Consider the following 18,388-nt stretch of genomic DNA (forward strand, 5'->3'; position numbering starts at 1 on the left):
ATTTAGAATTTGGGGGGTGGAATGTTTATGCCTTCTACTTTCTGATTATCAACTTTTGGCTTACAATAAGTTGCGTCAAACAAGCCCATTACCATGAGGCAAACTTTGATACCAAAGTGAAGTAGCCTTATTGATTTATGGACATCAATGGAACATGTCAACTCGGAAAAGAAAATAGGGAAAATGTAAGATTTTGCCCCTAATGGACAAAATTACTAGATTTGCCCTTAATGGTGGTGATGGAGGAGGAGTATAGGTTGTGCTAGGGGAATGAAAAAGGAGGTGGTGGCTGAAATTGGGACGGGGAAGGAGAGGGTGGTAGCTGAAATGGGGAGGGAAAGGGAAAAGGGGGTGGTGGCAGATGACAAGGGAAGGGGGAGGGAGGGCCGGCTATGGTTAAAGAAGAAATGGATGGAAGAAGTTGAAAAGTTCAAAATGCCCCTTCACTATTAGCCAAGTCAATGTTTGTTAGGAATAGGATCATTCCGATTCAAATTGTAAATTTTAGGGATCAAATTGAGAAAATTAAAAAAGATGGGGACCAAAGTGACATTGAGACAAAAAGTGTTTTTAATCCAAAGTAAGAAGAAAAAAAAAAAGGTGATCAAGCATAATCAACAATGTCACACCATATTTGCCTAAAATTTTTGGCCTACCTGACCAAACAAACCAATCACCATGCTCGACCAAAGCATGGGATTTCAACAACAGCTACCTTGTAACGAAATCCCTAACTCCTAGAATCCCACCATAAAAGAATATTAATAATTTGAAGCACATCTTATACGATGTTTGTATAACCAAAATGGCAATTTTAAAAAACCATGTGAACCACCTGATCTTCACTATCATATGTTTGTTGTGAGAAAAAAACAAACAAACAAACAAATGGTCAAACTAGCTCATTAAGATTTGACTGTTTCACCCAGTCCTCCATTCCAGCATGATAATAGCTTAGCAATGAGAAAGAATACTAACCCACTGTTCTTATCCTCACGCAACCATTCAAATCTGCTGGGACCTTCCCTTCCTCCAAAGTATTTTCCAACACCTTTGATGGTATTTCCTTCAACAGCATCACCAATAATTTTCACATCACTGACTGATGGAAGAGCTGCCAATAGAATAGTAATTACGTGACTTAGTAAAAGCAAGTAACATAATGTGCTATGTATCAAACTCCAGAATTCTCTAACATAATAACAAAACATATGACATAAGCAACACCGATGAAATCAAAACAAAATCCACATAAAAGCAATAAATCCATAAACCAGGTAGCAACCACAAGAATTCACCCCAAAGGGATAGCCAAAATGTCATTTGGGCTCCTTGTTCATGCTTATATACCAAGAACCCCATCTAGACTTCTCATATAAACGCGTCCCCCATATAGGCTTCTAATGTGAGATTCAACACACGCTACAGTGGGTCAAGATTGTTACTCTGGTCAAATGGACAGGAAATAGTCTTCCAGGTTAATAAGAAAGAGATAGATGAGCAAAATAAATAACACTTTGTACCTAGTGCAGGATATGCAACCACGGCTGGGCAGCAATCGCATATCTATTCGTCTCACCTATATGATTAACTGTGCAGTAGATTGACTTTTAGATTTCAATAGATACACTAACAAGCTGAATGAACAGTTACCACTAGCCATAAAGTGTTGGCAGTATCTTACGATTCACAATACGTATCTTACAATTCAATACTTTTTAAAGGGAATTCGATACTATCATCTATACATATCTTACATTAAATATATATTACGATACATATACGATACATGGTGCATTACATAAATACTTAAATTTCTTTAGCAATTTTGGGGAAAAAAAATAAATTAAACTTGTTTTATAAAAACTAATATTGTTAGAAATTTTCATTAACTTATTAAAAAATAATGTTTTGATACTTTTTCTTTTATTTTTGTCTATATTTTTGACAAATATATACTTATTGTATGCCATTAAGTATCTTGTACTGATGATTTAAACTTACTTATACCAGTTAAAGAAAAAACTTTTCTATTGTAGGCAAGCTATTGGAGAACTTAAAAGTCATAAATTAAGGGGGTGTTTGGCAATAAGAGGTTTAGGCTATTATAGCCTCTTTTGCAAAATTAGCCCATAAGCCCCTACTGTAGCACCTTTTTCTCTAATTTTCAAAAAAAAAAAAAAAAAAAAAAAAAAATAGGCTGCTGCACGGGACAGTGTAGGCACAGCCTACACTGTCACAGCCGCACAGTGTTACATCAAGGGCAAAATGATTTTGCCCCTTTATATCAATTTTAAAAATAAAAAAGTTAGGGATAAATCTGTCATTTTAAATTTAAACATCATTTCAACACACTTTCCAATACAACAACTCAACTAAAAATTCATCTCATCTTCCCAAACACAACTAAAATAACCTACTAAAATAGCCAAATAGCCAAATAGCCTACTAAAATAGCCACTTCCCAAACGAGGCCTAAATATTAAAACTTAATTGGTGCATGAAGACTATATAAAAAATATATAACACAATTACTAATAATGAGAAAAAATTTTGAGAGTAAATCTAATTCAAGAATATAATAATGTACTAGAATGCTATATCTTTTGTTACGGATATTTTAACTCGGCTCTGCGTTTTATTTGCATTAAGCATTGATGTATACATATTTTTAAATCAAGGAATCTTACTTTTGCAATTTTAAGAATTATACATTGTTTTATTTTGTTCTCACAATATATTTGACTATATTTATTTTTCTATAATATTTTTAAAGACGTTAAAAAATCTTATAATACACAATATTGATACACGATATGTATCCCGATTTGACAACTATGCATAAACCAGGTATCATTGATTTTTTTTTTTTTTTTTTTTTTCCTTGATTTGCCACATTCCTTGTATGTGTAGGGAACTGTCTACACATACATTAAATAACTAAGCTACTAACTCAGGCAGGTTGAACCCCAAGTATCTCGAGCCCAACCTGAAAATTTTTCAGGCCTGGAAAATTCCAACCAAACTTGGGCTGATTTCATCAACTAGAATTAAGTGTGGGTCAGCCCTGGGCAAAGGCATCAGAAAACCCAACCTAGCCCAAGCACATATTATAATGTATGTATAGCATACACAACTATTGGATTTGTCTTTCCCGACCATTGGATACAAAACAAATAGGGTTCAAACTCTGTGTATGTCCCACTGTAACAATTGGAATGCACCATCAAAGCACCACTGCAGTCTGCACCACCACCACCATGATGGTATATATATAAAACAACCATTACGGCTTCTTTCTAAAATAATTTGTATTCAGAATACAATGCATAACTTCTGTGTTCTCAAAGCCGACTCCTCTTTGTTTTTTTTTTCTGAGTTGTGCTAATTTTGTAAAGGGATTGGCAATTTTGAATGGATTTTGTTCAATATACATGTGACATATATAGCACTGTTAGCTCCATTGCTATATATACATGTGACATATATATCTAGGAATAGTGAGATTGTTTGGTTGCACCAAGACAAGTAATTTTGTTTAACTTTGTTACATGTTCTCCAACAGTTTGCATCTACTTGATCATTTTGCATGCCTTAAGAGGCCCTTTTCTGACAATTGTTTGCAGTTTTGCTTTGGAAGATTTTGATTGTCTTGTCATCAAGAACCAAGAGCTCTTCAACCTGCCTTAACATATTTACTACTTCCTTTTGTTGTTATCAATTCGTGCTGCTATTTTTGATCTGTTAATTTTTTATTTTTTTCATACTAGTTGGAATTTTTTTACGACTGTATTGTTCGTTTGTTATTTGTTTAAAATTTTATGTTAATGCCATGTGCCTTAACAATGTAGTTAATTTGCTGCAGGAGAAATGTGGAATCAATTCTTGAATTGTCCAGAGGAGAATCCAACAGCAATTTGCCTTTTTATTGGGTTATAACTTAGCCATTTAATCTTTTTATTCACAATATGCAGCCAACTTTCTACATCATTGTTGAAACCTTCTTTATTTACTATGATGTATCTCTAGATTTTTTTATTGGGTTATAACTTAGCCATTAATCTTTTTATTCACAACATGCAGTCAACTTTCTACATCATTGTTGAAACCTTCTTTATTTGCTATGATGTATCTATAGAAAACCTAGAACATAATGGGCCTGTCAAAAATTTAAAAGGCCCATAAGAGCCCAAAATAATAAGTTAGGCAGCATAAAAAACTAGCTTACCCAACCCAGTCTATTCATTTGTGGGCAACCAAGCTAACCAGAGCTAAATTTATTGAGCTTAGGGAAGCTTTGGGCTTGGGACCTTGGGTTAGGAGCTTAGGTTTGGGTTGGCATGATCAAGCCTCGGTGCCATTTGGGATGGGCCCCGACAAGCTCCAAACCCAACCAAACTTTCTTGAGTTGTACACGCAGTTTTAAGAGCACACATGAGCAAAATTCTAAATTCCAGGATGAAAGTGTTACACGGTCTTGGGTAGAACTCACCAAAAAAGCTAGCTATTAAGGTGAGGGCGTCCTCACGCCTCTATGCTTAATATTACTTTAGTACTCAGGTGATGTGATGCGGGACTTCGCTTCACAGTCTCCCTCACGCTCAGCGTGCTCACTCGACAACACCTACGACATGCAAGCCAGGGCCACGCATCCTACTCATCCCTGAGTACTTCAGCTCTGATAACATGTTATGCGGTCTTGGATAGAACTCACCCCAAAAGCTAACTATTAAGGTGAGGGTGCCTCACGTTTATATGCTTAATATTACTTTAGTACTCAAGCGACGTGGGACTTTGTTTCACACCTTCCCTCACACCCAGCGTTCTCACTCGATAGCACCTACGGTGTGCAGGCCAGAGACACGCACCTTACCCATCCTTGAGTACTCTAACTCTAATACCATGTTACACAATCTTGGATAGAACTCACCCCCCTAAAGCTAGCTATTAAGGTGAGAGTGCCTGTAAGTTTTCTAAATATTCAATTGTGTTGTAATACAAAGAATACATCTTATTATATAGTAATCCTAACCCTAAGACTAAAAAGGTAAAGAAAACACTATCATATATACACAAAATCTCTCAGAATATATACACAATATACACTACCATATATATAAACCTAACCTAATATTCTCACACCCCCGCTCAAACTCAAGGTGTTTTAGTAGAAAATACTGAGAGTTTGCTAAGAAAAAACTGAAACCGAGCAGTGGTGTGAGTTTTGGTAAAAAAGTCAGCAAGTTGCAGAGCCGAAGAGACGAAAGGAAGCGAGATAGAGTCGAACTGCAGATGCTGACGGACATAGTGACAATCAATCTCAATGTGCTTTGTTCGCTTATGACAAACAGTGTTATGGGCAATTTGAATAGCACTATGGTCATCACAATAGAGGGAGGTCGGAGAAGACTAAGGGACGCCAAAGTCAGAGAGAAAACAACGAAGCCAGACAACTTTAACAATAGCATGAGCCATAGCACCGTACTCAGCTTCAGCAATAGAACAGGCAACAACAGTTTGTTTCTTACTTTTCCAAGGAATCAAGGAATTACCAAAAAGACATACAGAAACCAGAAGTGGATTTACGATCTTTAACATTACCAGCCCAATCAGCATTAGCATAGGCTACTAAAGCCAAGGAAGAAATATAGGGCAACAGTAATCCTTGGAGGATAGTATCGCGAACATGGCGAAGAATCCGAACCAATGCAGCCCAATGTGTAGAACAAGGAGCAGAAACGAGCTGACTAACCACATGAACAGTATAGGCAAGATCAAGGCGAGTAATCGTCAAATACACTAAGCAACCCACGAGCTCTTGATATGAAGTAGGATCAGGCAGCGGAACATCGTCAGTAGTTTTAAGTTTCACATTAAGCTCAATAGGGGTATCAGCAATCTTAGTATCAGTAAGACCAGCACGGTGAATAACTTCATTAGCATATTTGGCCTAAGACAGAAAGTAGCCCTTGGGAGAAAAAGCCATCTCAATACCAAGAGAGTACTGCAATGGGACCAAATCCTTCATTTCGAAGGTGCGAAACAAATGCTGCTTGACCTCAGAGATAGCAGAAGAATCAAAGCCAGTAATAATTATATCATCCACATACAGTACTAAGGCAACAAAACCAGCATAGGTGTGGAGGAGAAACAAAGCAGAGTCCTAGGCAAAAAGATGAAACCCAAGCTCAATAACAACATTCTGAAAGCGATCATACAAAGCATGAGGAGATTGCTTCAAACCATACAGAGCATACCGAAGACAATAAACCTATCTAGAGAAATGGTGAAGGCCAAGGGAAGGACGTATGTAAACCTCCTCAACGAGATGGCCATTAAGAAAACTATTCCTAACATCCATCTGATAAAGAGGCCAATGACGAACAACAGCGACAGATATCAAAGTATGAACAGTAGTCATCTTGGCAATAGGGGCAAAGGTCTCCTCATAAGTAATACCATACTCCTGTGAAAAACCCTTGGCAACCAAGAGAGCCTTGTAGCGCTTAAGAGAACCATCAGAATGAGTCTTAACTTTGTAGACCTATTTGCAACCAACCAGATTCTTACCAGCAGGCAAAGGAACTAACTCCCAACTACTAGTTTTCTGCAAAACAAACAACTCATCCTCCATAGCTTGAATCCAATGAGGATCCTGGCAAGCCTCCTTGTAAGATTGAGGTTCTAAAAAAGAGTGAATAGCAAACAAAAACATACAATATGAAGGACAAAAACAAGTTTTAGCAAAACCAAGTTTGACTACATGTTTACGGATGCAAAAGGGATACTTACGGTTAGCAAGATCAGTCGTCAGAAGCAGGAGGATCAATAGCAGGGGCAGAAACAACTGGTGGAGGGAAAGCCTTGCGACAAGAATAGACTAACAATGGAGGGGCAGAAGGAGCCGGCGGGGAGAAAGTGGAGAGGATGTAATAGACTCGTGGGGTACAATGGAGAGGGGCTCAGCAGGGGAGTTAGGAGGAGAAGAAGTAACAAGCTCATGAGAAACAATAGAGATGTACTCATCAAGAGGGACATCAAAAGGAAATTGATCAATGTGAACCAAATCATCTTTAGAAACTAGAGCAGTGAGAGGCAGAAACTGAAAGTAAGCTAGACGTTCCAAAAAGGCAACATGGCAAGTGACATAAAGGCAACAGGAAACAAGATCGTAACAACGATAGCCTTTGAGTAAGACTATAACCCAAAAAGATACACAGGACAGAACGGGCACTAAGTTTTGTCCTATCTTTCCGGAGAAGAAGGACAAAACACGCAGACCCAAAACATGAAGGAGAGAGTAATTGGGAAGTTAGGAAAACAGAGCCCCATAAGAAGAACGACTAGATAGTAAAGGGTAGGCATACGGTCTAGAACAAAAACAGAAGTAAGAACGGCGTCCCCTCAAAAGGGAGCTGGAACAAAGGCAGAAAGGAGAGATCTAGTTGTCTCAAGAAGATGACGTTGTTTACGCTCAACATGACTATTTTGGCCAAGTGTATCAGTACAGAAAGTTTGGTAAATGGTACCTAAATTGGCCAGATACTCACAAAACTCAGTTTTAAAATATTCCCCACCCAAGTCAGACCGTAACAATTCAATGGTAATCCCAAACTGTGTAGTGATCATAAACTGGAAGGTACGGTATATTTGATGAAAGTCAGACTTGTGAGTCATAAGATAAACCCAAGTATAGCGGGTGCAATTATCAACAAAAGACACGTAATATGCAAAACCCCCTTTAGTGAAAACAAGAGAAGGTCCCCAGACATCAGTATGCACAAGAGAAAAAGGAAAAACAAAAATAGTACTTTTATTAAATGGTAAAGTTGATATTTTGGCAAGTTTACACCCCCGACATTCATCAATTTAACTAGGAAAAACTTTACCCAACACTCCCGACTGAGCTAAAGACCGTAAGCAGTCAACAGACAAATAGACGAGAATGCTATAAATAAAACTAACTCGATTGAGAATCTAACTAAAAAGAGAAAAATGCAACTAGAGAGGTAGATAGAGGGAGATGCAAACTTTCTACCACATAGAGATCTCCAACTCTATAGCTGGTCCCAATCTGCTTCTTGGACACTCAATCCTACACACAACGGACATAAGGTGAAAAAATAACACCAAAATAGAAGCATCTAGTTAACTAATAGATAATAAACTAACAGATAGCTGAGTAACATAAAGAACAATGGGAATAGTAACTGCAGACATGGCAGAGGGTAAGACAGACCCAATAAACAGAACGGACATACCAGACCCATTAGCAGTATTAATAGTAATAGGAGGAGAAGGAGAGATACAATTTTGAAGTAAGGAAAAGTGAGGATTCATATGATGAAAAGCACCAGAGTCAAAAAGCTAAACAGAAAAAGATACATCTGAAAAGGACTCAAGCAAACTGTAATGAAGAGAGGTAAAAGCAGAGGCAAATGGGGATGGCTAAAAGGTAAACAAGAGGTGCTGAAGTTGAGCAATATAAGCACTCAAGGAAGCCAATTCAGGATCTAGAGCCAGAGTAGATGCAGTATAAGCAACAGGAGGCCGAAAGTTATTTTGAGTAGGAGCTCGGGACTGTAACTAAGACTGCTAAGAAGAGGCACGGCCCTTCTTGGGATAGTTGTACTTTCAATGGCCCCTCTGTTGGCAGAAAGCACGCTCATCAGAAGTCAGGGGCCCTTTCTTGGGCTTTGTAGTAACTGGAAGCTGATGAGGAGGTGGGGTTGATAGTAGTGGAGGTTGGCCAGGAGCCAGGAAGACAGATGGAGACAGAGTCTAACTCCCCGTCTTAAGACGGGTTTCCTCAGAGAGAAGCTCACGAACAATAGCATCCACAAAGGGAAAGGGAGACCGGTGAAGAATACCACCACGAATAGCCTCATACTGAGGGAAGAGAGCCGTTAGGAACTGCACTAATCAACCATGCTCCCGAAACTCAATATAAGCATCTAAAACCTTGAGGCTAGATGGGTCCATAAGAGCTAACTGATCTCAAAGACCTGTCATCTCAATATAAAAGTCCTAAATAGACTGATATCGCTGACGAGCACCCTGAATAGTTGTTTCCAACTCATACCGCCTGGCAAAGTTAGATTACTGATAAACACTGTAAATAATCCCATACCTCCTTAGCAGTACTGTATTTAGAAAATATCATTCCAAAACGGTCATCCACGGAATTATGAAACCATGTCAGAACTTGGACATTATTACAATCCAAAGTATCACAAGAAGTCAGATATCCTTCCTTCTTCGGATCTGATGGGCAAGGAACTGAACCGGAAGCATAACCCCATTTTTTCTGACCAAGAAGAAAATTCTTCATAACACTGGCTCAACAAGCATAATTGGAACAAGTGAGTTTACATCTGATGGCTTGGATTTTGGTGTCCGACATTGTAATAAACCAGGGATGGATTAAAGTGTAATAAAGAGAGAATTAATAGGTCAAATAGTAATAAGCCGAGAACTGAAGTTTGGGTCTATAATAAACGAAGAGCAATAACACGAACACAGAGAAAGACTAAGAGAGAGAGACATACACACCAAATTTGGATGGAGCAAACAAAGGAACAGAGAGACCATGGTGATGTATCAACCCAAGAGCGAGATCGAGACCAACGAACCAAAATCAGAGGCCAACCAACCAAAATAAGAGACAAAATCGTCGTTTGAACAGACCCAACAAACCACGATGGATGTTTGAGTATCTGAACTAGAGAGAGAGAGAGAGAGAGAGAGAGAGAGAGATGCGAAAGCCCTTGCGATCAAATTAGAGGTCAAAGAATCAGAATCAAAGAACAATATTCTCACACTGCCCTCATGCATATATGCTTAATATTTCTTCAGTACTCAGGCGATGTGAGACTTCGCTTCACAAAAAGGAATATTGTAATACAGAATATTTGATTTGGCTTCCTACAAGTTAGCAATGCCCGAAGATGATCTCTCCTCCTTCCATTTCTATCTCATCTAACAATTAATGTGCATGTCAGAGAATATGAGGATAACTACTAGTGTTGGATAGCTTGATATATATTGTTTGACCCATTTCCTAACAGCTTAAACTTTTTGAACAATTGGTAACTTAACATAATATCAGAGTCCAGGTTGATAAAAGTCTAGGGTTCAAGTCTCACCATTGGTATTTGGTGTGTGTCCCCGTTTGATTTCTTCTTCTCTGGGGTCCTTCTCGAACTCCCACTGTTAATGATTTTTTTTATTTTTTTATTTTTGTGGATGATTATTCTAAAATGACTTGGTTGTTTTTAATCAAACAGAGATCTGATTTGCCTTCCATCATTTCTAAGTTTTATAATCAAATCTTTACTCAATTTGGGAAACGTATCAAGATATTTCGATCTGATAATGCCTTAGAATATGCGCAATCTATTGTTAATAACTTTTGTGATACTTATTATATTATTCATCAGACTAGTTATTCTCATATATCCCCCCAAAATGGTGTTGTGGAGCGAAAAAACTGCCATTTGCCAGATGTGGCTCGCACACTGATATTTAACATGCACGTTCCCAAGTAGTTTTGGGGTGATGTTGTGTTACACAACTAGTCTCCCTACTCTCAGTTATACCCAACATCTTCTCTGTTTCACTTGTCTCCTCGTGTTTTTGGTTGTGTGGCCTTTGTCCATGTTCTTGACTCGAATTTGGATAAATTATCTCCTCATGCTCACAAGTGTGTGTTCTTAGGCTATTCTTGTACTCAGAAACGTTATCGGTGTTACCATCATGAGTCTTGTAGGTACTTTGTCAATGTTGATGTTACCTTTTTTGAGGCTACTCCTTTTTGTTCTTCACCTGGGCAGCAGTTATCCGTTGATCTTCTCTCTTGTCGTGAGGAGGAGCCATCCTCTCCCCCACCTACTCTTCCGGTGCCTTGTGTTCCCTCATCCTCTATCTCACCTCCCACCAATATAGATCCTCACCCCAGTTTAGATCCTACTCCATTACCTCCCTCTCCTCTACAGGTTTATCAACGGTTCCAAACTCGTGGCATTGTTTCTTATGGCCCAGCCCGTTCATCTCTTTTGTCTAAGGCTCCTGCATGGTGTAGAGTAATTCAACAACTCTAAACCATATATTATTATCTGTCTCTTTCTCTCTTCTCTCTTTCTTCCTCTCAAACCATAACCCTAAATTTCTCCATTTACATTCTAGCTATAGTAATTGTACTACCACAAAAAAGTTGGATTCCCTAAATGGAACTAATATGTTGGGACGGAGGATGTATACAAAATTAATTTTTCCTTTTTATAAATTTCAGTTTGAAAAGAGAGTGATATTTTACTGATAAAAAATGACAAACATAATCAAATAATTTGTTCATTTTGTACCCCTCAATTTTGGATTTTAAAAAAATTGAAATTATTGTTCATCAATTTTTTTTGTTTTTTACCTGTTAATTTTGAAATTTCCGTATGAAAAGACAGTGAAATTTTTCACTGCCAAACACAAAAAATCATTATTAAACTTTATTGAAGCTATCTTTAAGTTAACTTTGAAAGAAGCACAGTACCAAAAGTTTAGGGGCGGTGTTGTATACACAAAAAATCTTTCTTTAAGTGTCATGTGACACAATTTTGTAACATCCACATCCAATGAACAACTCAATGCACAGTTAATGAGGAAAAAAATTCTATATATATAAGATAAGAAAATTAAAAAATAAAAAAAGAAGAAACCTAAGCTTGGAGGTAATTACGATGGTATCGCAGCAAAGTTGAGAGAAAATAAATTAACACGTCCATAGTAAAGTAAGATGCATCCTTTCTCCTTTCTTTTTCTTAGGAAGGTCCACTAACAATGAAGACAAGGGAAAAAACAAAAAATCATGCACTGGAGTTTTATCCACCTCATACCTGGCTTTACATAATCTGTAATTGCATATTGAGGTTCTCCTTTGGCACCTTCTTCTGTCACAGGAGTATACATAAAAACCAAACATGAATCAATGTCATCTAGAATCAATTGGTATTCCTCATCTTCTGCACCAACAATTACTACTGGGCTGCTATTCCATCTTCTCCTTAGCCAGCTGGAAATTTCAGACCAAAAAATTCATTTGAGAGCCAATTGAAGTTTTAGGGAATAATTAGTTTTAGATGTTGATAGACTTTTTTTATTAGTATTCTCTGTGTTGTTTTTTTAATTTTCTGAATCGCGTATCATAAGATGTTAACCTTTAAAAATAGGTAGAAAAATAAATCTAGTTATGAAAATTAAATATCTTGTGAGAATAAAACTCTAAACAATGTATAATCCTTAAAATTACAAAAGCAAAGTTCCTTAAATTATAGACATGCAAGCATGAAGACATATCGTCTTCAATCACAATGTCAGTTTTAATATTTTATCTCAAATAGCTTGTCCATAGTAAATTCAATAATACAAGATACTTAAAACCACATAATAGAAATTTGTTGAAAAGGTAGAGAAAGAAAATAAAAAGTACCCTTCTCATCTCAAAAATACTTTTTTTTTAATAAGTTAATGAAAAATTTTGACAATATTAATTTACATAAAATAAGTTGAATAATTTTTTCCAAAATTTCTAAGGAAATTTAAGTATTCATGTAACATATTTATTGCATTATGTATCACGTAATGTATACCGCATCATGTATCGTAAGATACATTTAATTTAAGAAACATATTGATGATAGTATCAATTTACCTCTAAATAGTATTGAATTGTAAGATAAGTATCGTGAATCATAAGATACTGACAACACTATAAGTACTTTTTAAGTACTTACAGTGTTGTACCTATAGTCGAGGTGCGCATAAGCCAGCCAGCACACCATCTTATCAAAAAAAAAGTACTTTGATTAGCGAAGTTACGGTGGTATACCTAGCAACACCTTTTCCTGGAGTTCCACCGCACCATGCAACCTCTGCATAACCCCTAATAATGTTTCCCTCCATTAGTTCCCCACGAACATCAATCTTCAAAACCTTTGGACACCCAGTTCCTTTGCAATAAAACAACAAAATAAAGATTTGACAATGAATGATTTAGAAGAATGATGGATGTTAACTAAGCTCCAAAAACATAAAAAGAGCATACCAGGTGAAACTGGTGAAGATATAGCAAAAACTGTAGGATACTCGGTCCCTTCCAGGACAGGTGTGCACTCCACTTTCAGAATTCTGTCAATGTCCTCATGCTTTGGCCAATACACCTAGCGATCATATAATTATCAGCATGACATGGTACCATGTAAAAAAACCATCCGTAATCCAGAATTTACCATGTAATAACTAGGTTAGAAACCATTACATCTCCAGTGGCATCAGGAATGGCAATAAAATTTGAAGGAGTTCTTTCTCCTACAAACCATTGGTACTTCAAAACTAAGTCTGAATCACTACTCCCACTTTTGTCTGTGATAAAATTGAAGCGGCAGCAACAAGCATCTTCTTCAAATGGTTGATCAATAGACACTTCCTTGAGCAGGTAGCCTGGGGGAAAGTGATCTTTCCATTGTTCGAACAGAAACCGAAAAGTTGAATCTGTTCAAGAATAACATATAATTTAAAATATATAACTAAAAAGTAAAACAATTAAAGAAGAAAATTATAGCCTTGGATAATGTTATAATTCTCTCATACATTTTTTTTCTCAAATATAAATGATTACAAAAACTGTCCATACTACACACTGAAAGTGATAACCTTCAATTGAAAAGGATACAGCTTATGTTTCCTTTACAACGTATCCATGGTAAAGTGTATGCCCCATTTCCTATATATTTACTATTGGTTTAGCTCACCCTATCTCTTCTATATGTTCAGGGGATGATACTTAAAACTGTGGACCCAGCTTCCCTGTATATCCGTGCACATGAAGATGACTGAAGTTTGTGCATATCTTATAACGAAGATCCCATGTATTTGTACGACGAGATAATGAAGTTTGTGCGTGCCTTATAACCTTCAATTTCATAGTTTTGACAATGATACACATATGTACTTTATGGCCCTATTTGTTTGCCAGATAAGTTGTAATGGGCCTGTTTGGTTCAGCCTCTTGCAAGCTAGAAGCTTATAATCGGAAGTAGAAGCTAAAAGCAACCCTTCCCCTGCTTTTCAGTAATCAATTTTTTCCAGCTTATATAAGTTGATTTTTGCCTCATAAATTGTAAACAAAAGTTGCATCAAACACTCACATAGATTTCCAAAGAAATAACAAATAATAATAATAATAAAAGGAAGCTATAAAAAGCTCTATAAACTGCACCAAATAAGGCCAATGACTAGCTGTATCAAGTCCCTGGTTTTTATGAAATGATGTTTAGCACTTAGGCACATAGCTCTAGTTGAATATTGTAATAAGACAATAAGGTTGAATATGGAGAAATAATAGAGATGGAAAAGAGAAAAGAAAGAACAAAAAGGTTTAATGTGGTTTGGCTAATATTGGCCTACATCCACGCAAAGGGGCTACATTTTTCATTCACTCAACTTGATATTCTTGTTTACATGATACACCATATATATAGAGTGGGAAAGACAATCAAATCCCTTAGTTAAGGAATTGAAATAAATCAAAGATATAAAAGAATCATAATATGCACAAATCATGAGATCTCCATATATTCTGATATCTTCCATATCTTCGGATATCTTGGACAATAAATCTTATTTCCAACAGCTCATATGAATTGTGATGAATTACACTATTAATCACAAATTATTTGTTAAGGTTTCGCTTTTATAATTGTAATTACTCAACAATAAACAGGTGGACAATACTGATAATAGAGAAGAAACTAGTAAATTGATTACATTGATCAATCGAAGGCTAAGTACAAATATATAATCTAATAGGATAAAACCCTAATAACCTAAAGAACCAAACTATCATTAATGAATAATATAAACCACTACAATAATAATTCACCCCCCCCCCTTTCTCTCAAACTGAGGATGCGAGTACAGAAAGAATCGAAAGTTTGCCAAGAAGAAAACAAAAACAATCAACAATGTGAGTCTTTGTAAAAAAATCAGCCAACTGAAGAGAGGAGGGAACAAAAGGGAGTAATAGCCTCAGCCTGAAAATGTTGTCTGACAAAGTGACAATCTATTTCAACATACATGGTCCGCTCATGGAAGACTGAATTATGGGCAATTTGGACAGCACTCAGATTATCACAATACAACAGAGTCGAATCAGAAAGAGAGACACCCATATCAGAATGAAGCCACCGAAGCCAACCAATCTCGGAAGTAGCATAAGCCATAGCACGATACTCAGCCTCAGCGGTGGAACGAGCAACAACAACAAACTGTTTCTTACTCTTCCAGGACATGAAAGAATCGCCAAGGAAAACACAAAGACCAAAAGTGGATTTGCGATCAAAAATGTCACCTGCCCAATCAGCGTCAGCATAGGCACGTCAACTCCGAAGAGGCAGATAACAACAAACATTGCAACAAAATGCCACGAAGGTAGTGCAGAGTATGGAGTAAGGCAGCCCAGTGTGTGAAACGAGGAGCCGAAACAAACTAACTAAGAATGTGCACAGCATAGGGGATATCCAGACGAGTAATAGTGAGATAAACAAGGCACCCAACCAACTCGCGACACAAAGTGGGATCCTCAAGAGGAACGCCATCAGAAGCAAAAAACTTAGCATGCAACTCAAGAGTATCGACAATTTTGTCATCAATGAGATTGGCACGAGAAATAATATCACAGGCATATTTAGTCTGAGAGAGAAGATAACCAGTACGAGAAGTAGCAACCTCAATACCAAGAAAATACCGAAAAGACTCCAAATCCTTCATCTCGAACTCTTGAAACAACTGATGCTTAACCGCCTCAATAGTACTAGCATCAGAGCCAGTGATGATTATATCATCCACATATAAGAGAAGGAGAACAAGGCCAACAGGAGTGCGCCAAACAAAGAGAGCACAATCATGATGACTAGGGCGAAAACCAAGCTGTAGTGCAACAAAGTGAAATCGTTCATACCAAGCACAAGGAGATTGCTTGAGACCATATAAAGCACGGCGAAGACGACAAACACCACCAAGAGGGTGAGAGAGACCTGGTGGCTGTGTTACATGGACTTGGCACTATGGGGCGCAATACCCGTGTCGACACGACACGACACGAGTGCGGGTGTGGGATCTATGTCAGATTCGCCTATTCTCTCTCGAACATGGCTCTTTACAAACAACAAAAGAAATGAAAGAGGAGAGAGCAAGAGAGAACCTGGCCGAAGCTCCATCCAGTCGAAGATCGAAGACCCCCAGTCGAAGCTCCATCCGATCGATCTAGTCGAAGATCGAAACTCCATCAGTCGATCGAATAGTCGAACAACCCAGACGACTTCGAAAAGCCTCTCTCAATCTCTCTCTCAACTCCTCTCTCTCTCGCAATCGCGATCGATCGCTTCGCTTTTCTCTCCCTCTCTCTCGTTTTATCTTCTTGACTTGATTCATATCTCTGTCTCTTGAGTCATATCTATTCGTATCTATCTATATATAATAATAATAATAGTTAATAACTATTATTATTATATATTATATAACATATAATATATTTATAAGATAATATATACTTATGTATATTAATAAATAAAAAATAAACACATGTAAAATAAAATAAAATAAAATAAATTAATTGGAACACATTATTTAAAAAATATAACAAATAAATAAAATAATTAATGTATATTAAAATAAAAATATTTATAAAATAATTAAAAAATTTGCCGTGTCTCCTACCATGTTCGTGTCCCCATTTGTTAGAAATTGTCGTGTCCCGTGTCCGTGTCTGTGTCTGTGTCTGTATGTGTGTCCGTGTCCGTGTCCGTGTCCGTATCCATATCCGTATCCGTGCTTCATAAATATTTATTTGTTATTTATATAATATAACTCATCTTCATATAATAAATATATTTTATTTTTTTTTTAAAAAACTGTTTAACGTATCCCCATACCTATATCCAAATTTGGATGCATATCCACGTATCCTTAATTTTTAATTTTGAAGTGTCCGACACCGAGATACGCACCCCGCACCCGCAATCGATACTCGTACCCGAGTCCATGTAACATAGCCCGATGAAGGGCGCATATACACTTCTTCAGCAAGATGCCCATTTAGAAAAGCATTTTTGACATCTAGTTGAAACAAAGGCCAATGATGGGCAGCAGCAAGAGTGCGAACAGTAGTCATCTTGGCAACAGGGGCAAAAGTCTCATCGTAATCAATCCCATACTCTTAAGAAAAGCCATGGGCAACCAAACGAGTTTTGTACCGTTCCAAAGAACCATCAAAAAGGGTTTTAACCTTATAGACCCATTTACAGCCTACAACATTCTTGCCAGCAGGTAATGGAACCAAATCCCAAGTCTGAGTGTTAGCCAAAGCAGTAACTCGTCATTCATGGCAGCAATCCAATTGGGATCATGACAAACTTCCTTGTAGGACCTGGGCTCAAAATAAGTATAAAGACAAGAAAGAAAAGACTGATAGGAAAGAGAAAAACAAGTATTACCAAAACCATACTAGTTCGGAAGATGACAGTCTCGCTTTGGAAAGCGATGTGCAGGAGGAGCAGGATCCAAAGAAATAGCTGGAGGAACAGTAGAGCTAGAGACAGGCGAGCTCGGAAGTGCTTTGCGGCGCTAATAAACAAGAAGGGAAGCAGGGGAAGCAGGAGTTGGAGAGGAAGCGGGGGAGAGAGTAGTTGGCGAGATATCAGAAGTGCTAGTAAGAGACAAGGTAGAGACCTCAAGATCAGAAACAAACTCATCAGGAGAAATATCAAGAGGAAATGGGTCAATGTGAACCAATTCATCCTTGGTAATAAAGACAGGGATGGAAGGTATAGTGTAGTAGGGTAGTCTTTCTAAAAAGGTGACATGCCTAGACACATATAGCTTTTTGGTGGCAGAATCATAGCACCGATAACCTTTCTGATTAATGCCATACCCTAAAAAGACACATAGAACACAACGAGAACTAAGCTTAGAGCGCTCTCGTTTAGGAAGAAGCACAAAGCATGCAAAATTGAAAACACGAAGAAGAGAATAATTGGGAGTAACACCAAAAAGACGCTCATATGGAGATGAGCCTGACAGAAGAGTAGGCATCCGATTGAGAAGATATGTAGCAGTGAGAACAGCTTATCCCCAGAAAATAGAAGGGACAAAAGACGAGAGCAACAAAGAGCGACTTGTATCAAGGAGATGGCGATGTTTGCGGTCAGCTCGACCATGTTGGGCAGGAGTGTCAAAACACGAAGACTGATGAATAGTGATATGAGTAGCTAGAAACTCCTCAAACTCAAACAAGTAATACTCACCCCCCAAATCAGAACGGAGAACTTTAATGGAGGTGGAA

The 18,388-nt window shown here is 37.5% G+C and overlaps 1 protein-coding gene across 2 annotated transcripts in view; it reads right to left on the reverse strand.

Moving 5' to 3' along the window:
• Positions 1-18,388, reverse strand: part of AIR9 (Outer arm dynein light chain 1 protein) — a 108,920-nt gene that overhangs the window by 75,811 nt on the left and 14,721 nt on the right. For both annotated transcript variants that reach the window (XM_028235033.2, XM_028235034.2), the window contains exons 11-15: positions 13,307-13,539; positions 13,094-13,208; positions 12,878-12,998; positions 11,886-12,061; positions 979-1,114 (exon numbers count right to left, since the gene is read on the reverse strand). In XM_028235033.2, coding sequence (XP_028090834.2) covers positions 979-1,114; positions 11,886-12,061; positions 12,878-12,998; positions 13,094-13,208; positions 13,307-13,539 — 781 coding nt within the window. The remainder of the gene's footprint in view (positions 1-978; positions 1,115-11,885; positions 12,062-12,877; positions 12,999-13,093; positions 13,209-13,306; positions 13,540-18,388) is intronic.

The sequence above is a fragment of the Camellia sinensis genome, chromosome 9 (assembly GCF_055761805.1).
Source record: "Camellia sinensis isolate YWXY chromosome 9, ASM5576180v1, whole genome shotgun sequence".
NCBI lineage: Eukaryota > Viridiplantae > Streptophyta > Magnoliopsida > Ericales > Theaceae > Camellia > Camellia sinensis.